The sequence below is a fragment of the Rousettus aegyptiacus genome, unplaced genomic scaffold, assembly GCF_014176215.1.
Source record: "Rousettus aegyptiacus isolate mRouAeg1 unplaced genomic scaffold, mRouAeg1.p scaffold_m13_p_3, whole genome shotgun sequence".
NCBI classification, from domain to species: domain Eukaryota; kingdom Metazoa; phylum Chordata; class Mammalia; order Chiroptera; family Pteropodidae; genus Rousettus; species Rousettus aegyptiacus.
In genome coordinates, this window is record NW_023416306.1 from 98,653,301 (window position 1) to 98,668,769 (window position 15,469).

The following is a 15,469-nucleotide window of genomic DNA, read 5'->3' on the forward strand; positions in this document are numbered from 1 at the left end:
AAAAATTGCCTAAATGAGGAAGATTTACTGCAGTCTGATATTTCAGTGGAAGGTCCCTCTACATTCCCCAACAGCTTTTTCAGACACTGTGAAGAATCTTGCAACCATTTTTTCAGTCAAAATCACGTGGCTGTTTGTAAGAACTTCTCAGACTATTTAAGTAGAACTGGTAAAACACAGTAGGCTAAGGGTGAATTAGCAGACACGGAAAACAATATAGATAGTTATTAGATGGATTGCCTGCAATCAATATGTGAGTTCCAAGTCAGTTTTCTTAAATCACACGCAAATGTATTGACTTAATATGACAATGTCTGCTCTATGTATCACTAATAAACATTAAATCGGACAAGCTCTGTACCCTAAAAGCAGCAAGCCAAACTGAAGGCAAATTTCTTTTTCCTCTGGGCGCATATGAGGAATGGATAGAATCTACCTGAGTGCTCCAATCAAAACACATTTTGTTAAACATTACCAGTCCATTTATCTTTCATTTTGTTTCAGTCTATTTATTAATGCAGTTTCATTTATTGCTATTCATCTTGAAGATAAATCTTTGTCCTTCTATAGAATTACACCAAATAGAATGTGATAAAGGGAACTTTCTTGCAATTATGATGTCGGTGCAGCCTGTCAGCACACCAGGGATGGAAATGAGTTTGGGGACAGGGAAGGGAATTCTAATAGACACCATGATACATACAAAGAACGCAAAGATATCCAGAGGGGGGTTGGAGGGAGGAAGAGAGAGAGACTTGTCAGGCTAATCAGATCTTCCACAGCAAGGTAAAGGCAAGAAGAGCAGCTCTAACCTTGTAAAGATGCTGCTGCTGCTCCTCTGACATCATCAGGTCGTGGCTGTCCATCACGAGGGACTCCATGTCAATCAGCCAATCCCAGAGCTCCTGATATTCTGAATCAAAGTCCAGAAGCCTAAAGATAAGGCACAAAATGTATTATGCATAAATACAGTGTAGTTGTTAAAATCTCATATTAGAATAATACATTCTTGAAAACCCGTGATGCTCCTAGGTGATACCTATAAAAAGAGAAGGGAAAAAATTCTCTGTGTGGTTACACAGTGGGTGAAATAGGAACTCAAGCTTGTGACATAGCCACTTCTTAGATTTTGAAATCATAACATGAAGTTCCGATGCTCATACTTAAGATGTTATCATGGTAATTTCCATTTGCTAACCCTTTCTGAGGATCTGCAGCACTTGAAGAAAATGACTACTACTACATCCTTGAAAAAGAGCATTGTCATATTTAACAATGAGAAATGGACGGCCAGTGCCTTATGAAGGTTACGTGGTCCAGAATTCGGGGTAAAAACAGCACCCTCAAAATTTAGACCCCTTTCTCATCTACTAGATTTCCCATAGATATTGCATCCCAAATAGCTTTATGATTAAGATTACTAATTTAACTTATTTCTCTATAATGATCATAATACACTATAATATCCAAAATATTATTTTTCACTGGGAAATGACTCAATCATCTATCTTTCCCTCTGCTGTCTATCTGCCTATCTCTGCAAACATATATCCTACATTTATTGTCATGGATGAGTAGCCAGCATTTCAGCTTAACACTCAGATAGGCTTGAGTGACTCTGGTAAGCCAGTGAGAACCAGGGGCAGATCCAGTATTAGACAGGTGTTCCCCACAGACATGTAGGAAACAAAGGTAAGGACAGGAAGTCAAAACAATGAATCTTTGAATAGGCAGCAATCATTAAAATTCAAAGGAGGATCACTATGGTTTTCAACAAAATAAATCATTAGAATAAGAAGCTTAAAAGGATTAATGTGATTCTCTATTGAAAGCCTGGTGAATAAGTAAAGCCAAGATTCTTCTAAAACATTGTGATCAGAAAATAAAAGTGCAGATGAAAAGCTATGACTTTGTCCTTCCCCCCCAAAATCATCCCCCTAAAATAAATTCTAGAGTCTTATCAAATTGTAACTGAACAAAACCCTATCAGTATTAGTGAAGCAGCAGCCTCAGGCATGAATCTGCATTTATCAAGTAAGTATCTTATTACCACCTTGTTCCTGTGTCTATACATTAAATGACTGCTTTCCAAGAAAACGAACATCCACTTTTCAAAACTTACAACTTAATCTTAATAGATCTGTCAATAAAAAAGTTAAGCTGTGTCTGGTGATGGAGGAGAGAGACTAAACCTAGAATTGCCTATTTTATTTTAATTCCTTTACCATAATTATAAAGATCCTTGACTAGGACCATAAGCACCCAAGGGCAAGGATCTTCATCGGCTAACATGTAGAATTGATTAATAAATGTTTCGTGAATGTTGATAATGGGGATAGTTGATGCAGCCAAAACCTTCAGTAAGGCTATGGTGGCCTGGAGCAGAGCTTCTCAAACTTTAATGTGCATATGGTATAGCTGAGGACCTTGCTGAAACACAGGTATTGATTTAGTAGTTCTAGGGTGGGGCCTGCGATCTTACATTTTTAACAGATACTGGCAACTGGCAATGCTGCTGGTCATAGACTTTACTTCGAATGGCAAGGGCTTCCGGCATAGATGTGAAATCTGCAAATAGTATCTCATTTCAAAATACTAAAAGACAAACAAAAACCACTATAACAAGGACAAGTAAACCATGAAACTTTCTTTATTACAAACTTTGTGAGTGACAAATAAGGAATGACTAATAAACATTTGTTCATATGATAGGTATAATCATTTAGAAATACCTTCTGAATTATGGTCATCATTTCTCCTTGTACCCTCCCGTATTTTAACTGTAAAGACAGGGGAAAGATGGAATGTGACCTCCTCACCCCGTCCCCACCCCCGCCCTGCCCCTGATTAGGAGAGTATAATCCAGGGTAATATGAAAAGCAAAAGGGAAAGGAAATAAAAATCTCACCCCTTCCACCTCAGTGGACTTGGGGAATAAGAAGGAAATGAAGGTAAGAGGAACAGGTGAGTCTTCCCATCTCTTGGCCTAAGACCTAGACGAAAGGCATGTGAGACAGATTGAAGGGAAAGCCAAAAGCACAAGAGTGTCAGCAACAATCCCCACTAGGGAGTCTGGGAAGAGACTGCCTTAATCAAAGTCCTCACAAGAACCCAGAGTGGGGATGTTGCAGTCAGAGAGAGATCTTTGGTCAGGACCCCCTTTGTTGACCTGTTTGCTCATCCCTCACCCCCACCCCTTGAGGTTTCTAGAAGTTCAGCCAGTAAACTTGACGGTGGCATTGCACAATGATCTCCAAGAGAGCCATGGGGCCTCTGAAGCCAGACTTCAGAGAACTGGCAGGACCAGTAGGGGCTGAGATGAGGCTTCAGTCAGTAGGAAATACCTCCTGACCAAGCCAAGAGATAACAACTCAGCAAAAGCCCTCTGTGAAGGACAACCTCATAACGTCCAGGGGGAGACCCGTTTCAATGAACCCAGCCAGCCTGCACCTACGGGCCACACTAAGCCAGGGGACCTCACTGCATCCCAGAATCATATGATCATGTAAGCCCTCTTTCTGTTCAGATTGTGCAATATGCTTGTCCAAAAGAAGGGCAAGGAATAGGAAATCTGAAAAAACAGCATTTATCCCAAGAGTTGTACTCTAAAAAAAGAATGTTAATTTATTAGGGGAAACTATAAGCATTGTGTTTAAGAGCCTGAACTCTGATCTTAAAGCAAGTTTTTTTTTTTTGCTTGCTTTACCAGGAAGTATGTGTTTAGGATGTCTCATAAAAATTGTTGGTCAGTAAGAGAAAACAAAGAAGCCCGTTTTTCTTCTCATTGGTGTATGATAAAAAAAAAAGAGAGAGAGAGAGAGAGAGAGAGAGAGAGAGAGAGAGAGAGAGAGAGAGAGAGAGAGAGAGAGAGAGAGAGAGAGAAACTTTGCTTATGACTAAATTCAAGGGCAAGGGATGTATTTTATCTTTGCTTCCCTAATGCCCACCACAGAAGCTGGTGAATGATGATCTCTGAATGTAGATCATGAAACCAAAACCTTTAGTTGGGCAAAATGACTGCAGAAGAGGAGTATGTGACAAATATAATAGTATCTTGTCCCCAAATGCCAATACCAAAGCTAGGAGTGTACCATGGACAGGCTTCTTCACTCATTCTAAAGGTGAGATTTTGTCTTCAGTATATGATAACGGTGTATTTGCTTACTTAGAACGACTAGATGCTATAGATTCTGTTAGTGTAAGTTGCCTTCCCATTCTTTTTTCATCCTCCTCTTTTCTCTGATGAAAATTAAAGGAGATTCAGAAGTAGGTTATAAACAAATAAAAAATATGTACAGAATGATAAAATGTTCAGAACCATGGGAATTTTTTTATTAGCTCTTTACCATGTCTTTATAGCCATTGAGCTGTTCCCTCCTATTACTCTGCTTTCAAAACAAAAGCCTTTTCTTCTAATTAAATGCACCTCAGGCTCCTTCTCACATGGTCCACACTGGAGACCTGCAAATGGCGTATGAACCTAACACAGGCACTGCATTCATTCTTTCTCCAGTCTTATCTGTTTTCATCCTAGCTGAGAATATTTAGGCTTCAGCTTATTAGATGCAGTAAATGTTTTGGTTCCATATTTTGTTTCAGTAGTGTAGTGGGATCAGCACCAGTGTTTTCCAAACAACAAATTCTCATAAGGTCCAAACACTGAAGAGAAAAAACATTTTTAAAAAATATTTGTGCCTGATTTCAGATTCTTGGTTACGTGTTAATTCACAGCTTAGGAAAGACTGGCCAGTTTTCCAAATTTAGTGAAATCAAATATATAACTTGTAGCGAGTTGGCAATTAACTTAGAATTTCTTTGCTGGTTTTTTTGAAACCTTCTGAAATGACTAGAATTTACTGTGCTCACAATATCAGGAAAATTCTTAAATAAGGAAGTAGTTTGCTTTTTTTATATTTACATTACCTGCAAAGGTATGCTAAGTGTTTTTCAAATGACTTTATAAAAGACAATGTCTTCTAGGAAAAGTGCCAGCTACCGTAAAGGACAACAGAAAATATGATAGATGAGTGAATTTATCAAGGGTAGCATGAAACTAGTTAACAGTTCTATATCCCTTTGAAGAATATGCCGATTCTGCAAGCTGGATTCCAAACCAGTTTCTTTTCTTGAATTCCTGGTGACTCTAGTCTCTCTTTTTAGAAGGGAGAAAGGTAATCGAAATTGTGCCAAGGAGCCTAGAATCTTATAAAAGATGTAAGAATGAGAACTACTCTTGTAGAAGGATTTCCCTCATAAAATTTTCCTTGTAATTGTGTTTGGGTTTATATCAAGTCATTCACTCAAATATATAATCTCTTACATGTTAAAAGTTCTCAAAAAGGACCTTTTCAGTACTCTATGAATATGTTATGTTCTCTATGAGGTTGTACAAAGCAAACTCACATATAGTCTATGAAAGAATTGTATTCTTTCAGATATTTTCTTTTAAATTGCCATAATAATAAAAGAGTTGGACATTCTGTTGTAGGTATAACATTCGCATTTTAAGAGGTTTAAAAGTTTAATCATGCTATGAGGAGAAAAATCTTCTAATCCAAAGTCAGTTTTTTTTTTTTTTTGGACAAATATAGAATTCTGAATGTATTTATTCCATAGTTTGAGGATCTAATAGAGACAAGGACAAGGCAATGGAGAAATAAATAGGCAAATTTTTCTTCAGTGTTTATTTCTAAGTTTAGGTCAACTACTATAGGTAATTGCCTAAAGTATTTCCCAACATCTTATTTACCATTTTCTCCGCCTTTTTTTTAAGGTTAAAAATATTCCAGTTCCTTCTACCACAGAAATAAAATGCTAACAAGTTTATTTAGCATCATTTTTTCTACATATTGGATAGCAATATAGTGAGGCTGGCATAGTTTAAGAAATAATCCGTCCTCTAAACCCTGATGGGAGTTATGTTTGACTAGCTAAGTGTTTGAACATAAATGCATTCAGCCTTTGGTATTTAAAGTGAGCATCATTAACTGAACATTTCAACTTAAACTTTGCTTAAAAGATAAAGTTTCACCCAAGTGAAATCGATGGGAGGTGTGTGTGAATATATGAGGTTCCACTAAGGAATTTTGATTAAAAGAGACAACCAAATGAAGAAATCATCAAAATAGAGAAATTATTGGTTGAAGAAAAGATAATGCTAAAAAGCCCTGGTGGTTTTGCTGCTAAGGCCAAGGAATATATATTTTGGAGCATTTAAGAATCCATCTTTTATATGCTTAATGGTTCATTTCACACCAACGCATCTAAAAACACAAGGCCAGTTCCTGAAATACCAGCTTATCTATACTGGGACTTCTATTAAATGATCCAATTTTCCTAGCTTCTATAGCATATCGATTCTTCCCTCAAATATTCACTAAGTATTCAGTGTTCACATTATTTGCTCAAGGAAGTGTGCCTCTGGTTTTCAAAAAAAAAAAAAAAAAAAAAAGACACTAAAGTGGTAACAAAATCTTGCAAAAATATAGTTTAAGAAGTTTACTCAAATGAAATACTAATAATAGATCAGAATTTCCTGTTATCCTCTACTCCATGAGGCACGTAAGCACAGAAGGGAGGTGCAATAGTGGCATCGAGCTCAATCATCATATCATTAAAGAACAAAATTTAGCGTTCCAGACATGGAATCTGATATATGCACAGTTGCATGTAGAATCCCTTTCCACTCTAAACATATTAAAGTGTGGACACTAATTTACTATTTTGAATGAAAATTCATGAGCAAGTTCCTCATGAGAAAAGCAGCCTGCATTTGCCATTAATAAGTAAAAAGGAATATGGAGTTCTTTCCAGCAGTAATTTTCTCAATTCTCATATATACCCATGTACATGTAAAAATGCCTGAGAAAAAATCAACTCTACGAATTTGTTTAGGATTGGCCCCACTTTCTCATGGACCCATGAACTGTCTATTCATAAACATTTGTTATTAAAATAAAAGCCATAAAACAAAGCAAAAAAAATCAAACCTCCAAGATTAGCCATAAAATTAGAAATATCAATGTGTATTTCTGAATGTATTTAGAGGATTCTGTGAGGCTGTTAGGAAGTCAAACCTTTTTCTAAATTTTAAGATAATATGTGGGCTAAGCTTTAGTCAAAGAGCTGAAAACATTCTGAAACTTTTAGAATAGGTAGTGATTCTAACACAAATAGGGAAACCATACTTCAGAAGACAAAGCAGAAATGATGTTGTTAAAACAAAAACAAAAACAAACATAAACCTTCCTATGTCATTATCTGTGTGTAGAGAGGACCGAATCCAAACTTGCTACTGGCATACTAGTGTGGGTTGGGCATCCCACCCTTTTATACAGGAACTACCTCCACCTCAAGCCTCACTGGTTTTCAAAGATTTAATGTCTTCTTTGGAAAGACGATCTTCTGCTCATTTTTTTAAGTTGAATTATTTGTTTTTCTGCTACTGAGTTGTATAAGTTCTTTATAGATTTTGTATATTAGCTACTTATCAGATGTATGATTTACAAATATTATCTTCCATTAGGTAGGTTGTCTTTTCATTTTGTTGATTGTTTCCTTTGCTGTATGTACAGAAGCTTTTTAGTACGATGTAGTCCCACTTACTTATTTTTGCTCTTGTTCCTTTTGCTTTTGGTGTCAGTCTCAAAAAATCACCATAAAAACCTATGACGAGGAGCTTACCACCTACATTTTCTTCCAAGAACTTTATGGTTTCAGGTCTTATGTTCAAATATTTAATCCATTTTGAGTAAATTTTTGTGTATGGTATAAGAGAGTGGTCAAGTTTCATTCTTTTGCATGTAATTTTCCGATTTTACCAACACAGTTTATTGAAGAAATTGTCCTTTCCCCATTGTATATACTTGGCTCATTTGTCATAAATTAATTGACCACAGATGCATGGGTTTATTTCTGGGCTCCCTATTCTGTTCCATTAATCTATGTGTGTTTGTATACTAATACCATACTGTTTTAACTACTATAGCTTTGTAATACAGTTTAAAATCAGGAAGAGTAATGCCTCCAACTTTGTTCTTCTTTTGCAAGATCATTTTGGGTAGTATGGACATTGTAACAATATTAATCCTTTCAATCCATGAGCATGGACTATCTTTCCATTTACATGTGATTTCCTCAGTTTCTTTCATTAATATCTTGTAGTTTTCAGTTACAGATCTTTCACTTCCTTGGTTAAATATATTCCTAAGTATTTTATTCTTTATGATACAAATGTAAATGAGATTGTTTTCTTTATTTTTCTTTCTGATAGTTTGTTACTAATGTATAGAAACACAACAGATTTTTGTATATTAATTTTGTATTCTGCAACTTCAGTGAATTTGTTTATTAGTTCTACCAGTTTTTGATAAAGTCTTTAGGGTTTTCTATATGTAATGTCATCTGCAAATAGTGATAGTTTTATTTCTTCCTTTCCAATTTAGGTGCCTTTTCTTTCTTTTCCTTGCCTGACTGCTCTGGCTAGGACTTCGAATACTACGTTGAATATAAGTAGCCAAAGTGGACATCTTTTCTCATCTTAAAGGAAAGGCTTTTAGCATTAAATCATGGGGCATAATGTTAGCTGCGGGCCTGTCATATTTGGCCTTCATTATGTAGAAGTAAGTTCCCTCTCTAGTCATTTTGTTCAGACTTTTTATTATAATGAATGTTGAAGTTTGTCACATGCTTTTCCTGCATCTATTAAGATGATCATATGATTTTTATCCTTCATTTTGTTAATGTGGTATATCACATTGATTGACTTGTGGATGTTAAATCATCCTTGATCCCTGGAATAAATCTTATTTGATCATGTTGTATGATTCTTTTAATATATGGTTAAGTGGTTTGCTATTATTTTGTTGATTTTTGCATCTGTGTTCATCAGGGACATCAGGGATCTTTTCTCATAGTATCCTTGCCTAGTTCTGGTATTAGGGTAATAATGCTGGCCTTATAAAATGAATTTGGAAGAGTTCCCTCTTCTCGTGTTTTTTCGAAAAGTTTGAGAAGAATTAGGGTTAATTATTCTCTGAATGTCTGGTAGAATTCACCAGTGAAGGTATCTTGTCTTGGACTTTTTCTCTATTGGAAGATTTTTGATTACTGACTCAATCTCCTTACTAATAATTGCTCTGTTCAGATTTTATATTTCTTTAAGCACCCTTAAAGATAATTTTATGTCCACCTGATATGAGAGGATAGACTACCAAAAGGTATGCTCTTACCTCCCTCAGCCTCTGCTATCCCATAGTCACTACATTGCCCTTGTTGCTGGTTGAGGAGCCCAAATCGTTCCTGAGCTTCAGACCCACTTCCTGGGCATTTCTACTTGGATGTTCCACAGACCCTCAAAAGAACTACACTCAGCTTCTTCCCCCCTCCTTCTGCTCCTTCTCTGCATTCACCACCTCAGCAAGTGGCACGTCCATCTGCCAGAATACATAAAGCCTGAAACATGGAGATCCATTCTTTAACACTCACTCCCATGAAGTCCCTCCTCCATCCACTCTGGTCACCAAGGCCTGTCAGTTAAACTTCCTTCTTTCAGTTTCCATTGTTGTTATCTTAGCTCAGGCCCTATTTCTCACCTGGATGCCTAGAATAGCTTATTAATTAAGCATTGTCTAGTCTTGTCCTTGCCAATCTATTCTCCACACTGCTGCCAGAATGTTGTTTCAAAACTGCCAATCTAGTCACGCTTGACATCTTTTAGTGGTTCCAGTTGTTTGTACACACTGCCTCATCTGTGAGACACACTCTAAATTGTCACTTCTGACCCTGGGCCATTCTCCATGAAACTTCTCTTGAAAGGCTTTACCGATTTTCATACACCTGACCACCCTTGTGTCCCATTGCCTCTACCTCCCCAGTGTCTACTATAGCTTCATTTAATCATAGCTCAATAAATATTAAATGTTGAATGACATCAAAGTCACTTGAATCCAAAGCCTCCTATTTTTTTTCTCCTCCTTGAGCAAGCCAATGGAGCATCGTTCCCCTCAGCCGATGGGTCATCAAGGTTTATTAATTCATTCTGGCTTTTGTTTCTAATCTAGTCTCCACATTTTCCGTTAATCTCTGACTTAAAATCTCCAAAGACTATGGTGGTGTTTCTCAAGCTGCAGAAGAATCACCTGGAGGGCTTGTTAAACAAAGATTTCTGGTCCTGACCTCCAGGCTTTCCAATGTAGTAGATCTGGAGTGGGGCCTAGACTTGGCATTTCTAATAAATACCCAGGAGATGTTGACGCTGCTGGTTCAGAGACCATATTTTGAAAACCACTAGAGCAATGGTTCTCAACTGCAAGTGGGCATTAGAACGTAATCATATTTTGGCCTACTCCTACCTATCGAATCAGAATTTTCATCAGGGTAGGGCGGGCAGGCATTTTTCAGCTTAAAAACTCCACAAGTGATTTTGATGCACTATCCTGGTTAAGAACCATGAACTCAATGATTAACTCCAGGATCAGGACTTCACCTTCTCCCCAAGATTTATATTTTACACCCTTCCAACTTTCTACCCTGTTGTCTAGTCATACAGAACAGCAGGCCGTCTGATGATTCAGACCTATGCTCCCTTTCTCTAAGCCCCAGATTAATTTTAATTATTCACTCATGTATCCATTCATTCACTGAGCACCTAACACTTTGCAGGCCCTGCACCAGACACCGGGCAGAGTGTAGTAAACACAAAAGACACAGCCCCCATGGGGCCCATCCCATTTGCTTGGATATCCAATAGCACATTCTGTTTCCCCTTTTCTCTCATTGCACAGGCAAATACTAGCATAATAGCACTCTCTTGCTAGACTCTCTTGCTAGCACTCATGAAGGCAGAGACTGTGGTCTGCCTTTGTGGATGCTCAAATACATTTGTTCAGATTAAATGGAACAGCTCTTCTCCTGACCTTGCTTCAAAAATTATCTTCAGGGTCTTTTCTCGCCCTGCTGTCTTTCTTGACCTGCTCCAATTCCTCCTCCTCCTCCTCACCATCAGAATCAAGCTCTATCTTCCATGAGCCCTGCCCCCTAAACCCATGCAGATTTCTAACTAAGTACCTGTGATCCTTTCTCCTATATTGTTTACAGATCTGGCTCCTCCTACAAAACTGTGAGCCTCTCAAGGTCAGGGACCATTTAATTTTTGCCTTTTAGTCTCTGTAGTTCATATAGGAGGTATTTAATAACATTTGTCAAATGAATGAATGAAGTTAATTTTGTTTTTACTTAAGCCTTAACAATACTTAGCAATATTTTTGCCCCAAATTCCTTGTGGACTTAATGAAATCTTAAGATTCTTCAATTTCTCCAGGAAGATATTATATCTCTAGGAAGATATTATAATTTAAATTTCATAGACTATGAAATATGCACAGCATGGGATTTAGGGGGGGAAAATGTTTATCAAGGGTCCAAATGAAGATCTTCAGAGAGAACGCAAAGAGCGACTTTATGAATTGTCCACCGCATTCTGATCCAGGGTTCTGAGCTGAGGTCTTAGTTCCATCTTACACTATCATCCTGGACAAACCAGTCACCCAGCCTTTTGCCTCCCAGTTCTATCATTTATAAACTGAACAGAAGACACGGTCTGTGATGTACACTAAGTCTTGACAGCAAGTAGAATGCTACTTAATGAACAGTATCGTATCTTTGACATCCATTTGAAAATAAAATCAGACAACCTCTTAGTAGAAAGAGGTGTTGGGTGGTGGGGGGGGGGGGGATGGTCACACTTTATAAAATATACAAAATGTAAGTGTTCTTAATAAATTCTGCTCGCAGAATCATGCCAATCATAGTAGGCCTTCAATAAATATTTATGGAATGAATGAAACAAAATGATTGATAAGTGCTTTCATTTAAATTGGCAGGAATCAAAAAGCACCAAACTGCTCTTAGTAGAGAATCTTGTCGGGTGACTCACGCATTGCACATCCCCCAGGAAGCCATGGCTTCCCATTTGGCAATGCGGGAGACAGAGCCACATGTCTCCCACAGATGAACACACTCTATTACAAGAGCTCGTACAGCCTCACATACATTCAGGGGAATCTTCTGACCACACATAGTCATAACTGCTAAACACAGTTCACGGTTGTATATAAACTGTGTTATTTCACCTTGATACATATCTTTTTATCAAGCCAGAGAGGTTATAACTTCTTGTCTAAATAATTTTTGGTTATGTAAAATTCTTAGCAATTTAAGATCACCATTCATTCCTTCTAGGATCTGAATCCTCCCTAGAGTAGTCTTAAACATTTTTCAACTACATACTCTCCTTAGCATGCATGTAGACATAGAAAGGAAATAAAAATATATGAATTGTATCACCAACTCAATTTTCTCTTTAGTAGACTGGATGTCCACCTATGGAGTGAAGTCTCTAGAAAGCCCACACTATTCCCACTATTGCTTATCAGAAACAATGATCATTCTATGTAACAAAAGCAACAGCTAAAGAAGTTTATGTATCATTGGAGCAGATAATTTTACAAGGCTATGTTCTTAAGGCTTCAGAATTAAGGATTTGACTGTGGGAGTAAAAGGTCTTGGAGGCAGGACACCCCAGATAACCTCATTCACATGCATTTCTCAAACAATGCTTTTTTGTATATAAACAGAAAATAGAAAGGAGTATATGGTTTTTGTCCTTAGTATTAAATAGCTGCTTTTTCTTCAGCACACTCTTATATTTCTGCACAATGCACAGCCTTCAGCGCCCCAAGAAGCATGAACAAAGGATATCAGGCAAGTTTACCTACTCCCACTTCACAGAACAATGCTTGTTGTTAACTAAGCAATTCCCAGGGTAGATTTATGATTTGTGGAGCCTAGAGTAAGTACTCAGGTTGGGTCCTTGGAATCTGAGGTCAGAAGCGCGTGGTGACTGTTCAGTCTCCAGGGCTTTTAGAAAACATGAAAATGTGACCTAAAGTTTATGCTTGCGTATGCACCAGGGACTATTTAGGCATTTAGAGAAATTAAAGCACATTAAAGCCTCAAAACAGCTTATTGTTCATGCTCCAAGTTTTAGTCTTTTCTTTCTTATTTGCTTCTATGCTTTTCCTCTTGTGAATAAATGTCTACTGAATTATATAAAATGAATCAAAATTGTATAAAATGAATCAAGTCTATGGATAAAAAAAAAATCTTGCTAGAGCAACAAATTATATCGATAGGTAAATCTGAAAATTTGAAAAGTCCTTTCCTATTTCCTAAACAGAATTATGACACTGATCCTTTTCCTGTATTCTTAGACCCTGGATTATAACACAAAACAGAATTTATAATCTGTGTACTTAATTTATCCCCAAAATTTATACGAGTATTTAAAGCCCAGTCATAACTATAAGCACTTAAAAGATAAACGCAAACAAGTATATGAAAAGACTTCTTTCTGCTTGCCTTTTCAGGGAATATTTTGGCTAGAGTTACACCTGGTAGCGTAATAAGATGTTATTAATATTTAATGGAATTTGGAAGAACAGTTTCTCCCTCTTATTGTCTGGCTCAAGAATAAAAGTAAAATAGGTTAGTATTTCCATTTTTATGAGTATAATTATTATGAAGTCATTACAACTATGAAATAATTGTATTTCATTACTACTCTTTTACTCTTTAATAATTGCCTAGCAGAAAAGACCAAAAAAAAAAAAAAAAAGAGAGAGAGAGAAAGAGAGAGAGGGAAAAGAAAAATATATATATATAGATTCTTCGTATAACTTTAAAGTCATTTGGAAATATCTGAATTCATGACAATTATTCAATAGTATAGGTAGTTAGTATAGTATAAATACAGCCATATGTCTCAGGCTGAATGAAATTATTGATGGGTCACTGAAGTTGCTGGGTCCTTTCACATACTACAGACAATTCAAGTGCTAGTCTATTATTCCAATTGACTTTATGTGAAGCTAACCAGCTAGCTCATGGTCTCTAAACAATTATTAAATATCTACATTTTTCAGGAAAATTATGTTTTCGTAATTTTCTAGAGTAAGTACTAGAGTACTTACAAGTTTCCAGTGATGTTCTGGTGTTTAAAATTTCCTTAGACATACTTTAAAATAAATGATAACGTATAAAAGGGGAAAAATACATTGGAAAAAAAATTGTAAAGAAAACTGACCAACAGTATAGGTACCATATGGTCACACAAACACTCGTAAAATCACAGAGCTGTTTTTAAATAAATCATAACGAAGTTAGGAATTTCTGGGTTAGATGATAGAGGCTGATAAAATCCAGTTTCAATTCTGGCACGAATGAAAAAGAACATAAATGCCTGGTCTATTGAGCTTCTCCTTGTCTGTTAGCTAGGGAGAAAATGCCTGCCTAACGCCTACCAGTGGAAAATCATAGAAAAAGTTGAGATTAGTGAGAATAAAACAACAAAAAGAATAGTTCCCTACCCATTGCCTCCCACTGAATGAACTTTTGACATATCAGCAAACTCCTCTTTTCTCTTGCTGCTGCTGGTGTACTGCTCACTGTACAGCTTGAGGGACATCTGCTCAACAGCATCTCTTTGTGCTTCCAGGTAGCATAGTCGAACCTCAGCCTGGAGAGAGAAACAAAGAGGAATTGCTGTTTTAATCCAGAAGGAATGCATTTCAAGTGAGGTGTAACAACTCAAAAAATGGGAATTGTTCATATCATTATACTGCTCCTTTTCGGGTTGGATTTAATGGGATCAGCTGGGCATATTACGGAATTATATTTTAGATCCGAATCTTATAAGTTCCTCCTTAAAATATGACCTGAATAAATGAACTCTCAGAAGACTCAGTAAATATCACAAAATATCCCTGAGATCATAATACTGTATGATGAGACTTTACATAAAAATTCTGTGAAATTCCTTAATAATATTCTTCTTCATATTGCCACATATGTAACATTTATTTTTTAAAGATCTCCCTCCAACTCATACATTTGCATGGATACATATTCTGCATGCTTCTCATTATCTTTCCTGAAGAGAACAAAAAAAGCCCAGTACTAATTCTAATACCTCTTCAACAGTGACAACAGACATCCTTTATTACATTTTTTTGGTTCTCTGTATTATTGTTTAATAATTTTAAAATGGAGGGAATAATGATCTTGCTTACTTGCAGGTTCGAATTGTTAAATCTTTCATAGTTACTTAGGGCTCACTGTCATAAAGGGGAGGCTGTAAGTTCACCATGCTGTTTTCCATCAAACCAAGGACAAAAGAATGCTGAATAATATTTGGCATAAAAATGTATTGAATAGATGCTTTATTTATTGCAGCTGTTGTGATCCCTGTGGCTTTAGGGTTCCCTAGTACACCAGATGAGACCGGGAATGAAGTCTTCTCAGTGGCATGCTTGCCCATGGTAAAGGGGAGGAAGCAATGCTGAGTTTATGTGCACTGTAGACCAAAGGAACTCTTCTTTTCTTTTGGTGTGCTTCACTAAATCTAAGAACA

The 15,469-nt window shown here is 36.8% G+C and overlaps 1 protein-coding gene across 8 annotated transcripts in view; it reads right to left on the bottom strand.

Moving 5' to 3' along the window:
• Positions 1 to 15,469, bottom strand: part of AKAP6 (A-kinase anchoring protein 6) — a 504,258-nt gene that overhangs the window by 109,948 nt on the left and 378,841 nt on the right. For all 8 annotated transcript variants that reach the window (XR_001594257.2, XM_036239030.1, XM_016123631.2 and 5 more), the window contains 2 exons: positions 14,427 to 14,575; positions 813 to 933 (listed from right to left, as the gene is read on the bottom strand). Coding sequence is in view for 7 of the 8 variants with exons in the window: in XM_036239030.1 (XP_036094923.1) it covers positions 813 to 933; positions 14,427 to 14,575 (270 nt within the window). In the remaining variant the exon portion in view is untranslated. The remainder of the gene's footprint in view (positions 1 to 812; positions 934 to 14,426; positions 14,576 to 15,469) is intronic.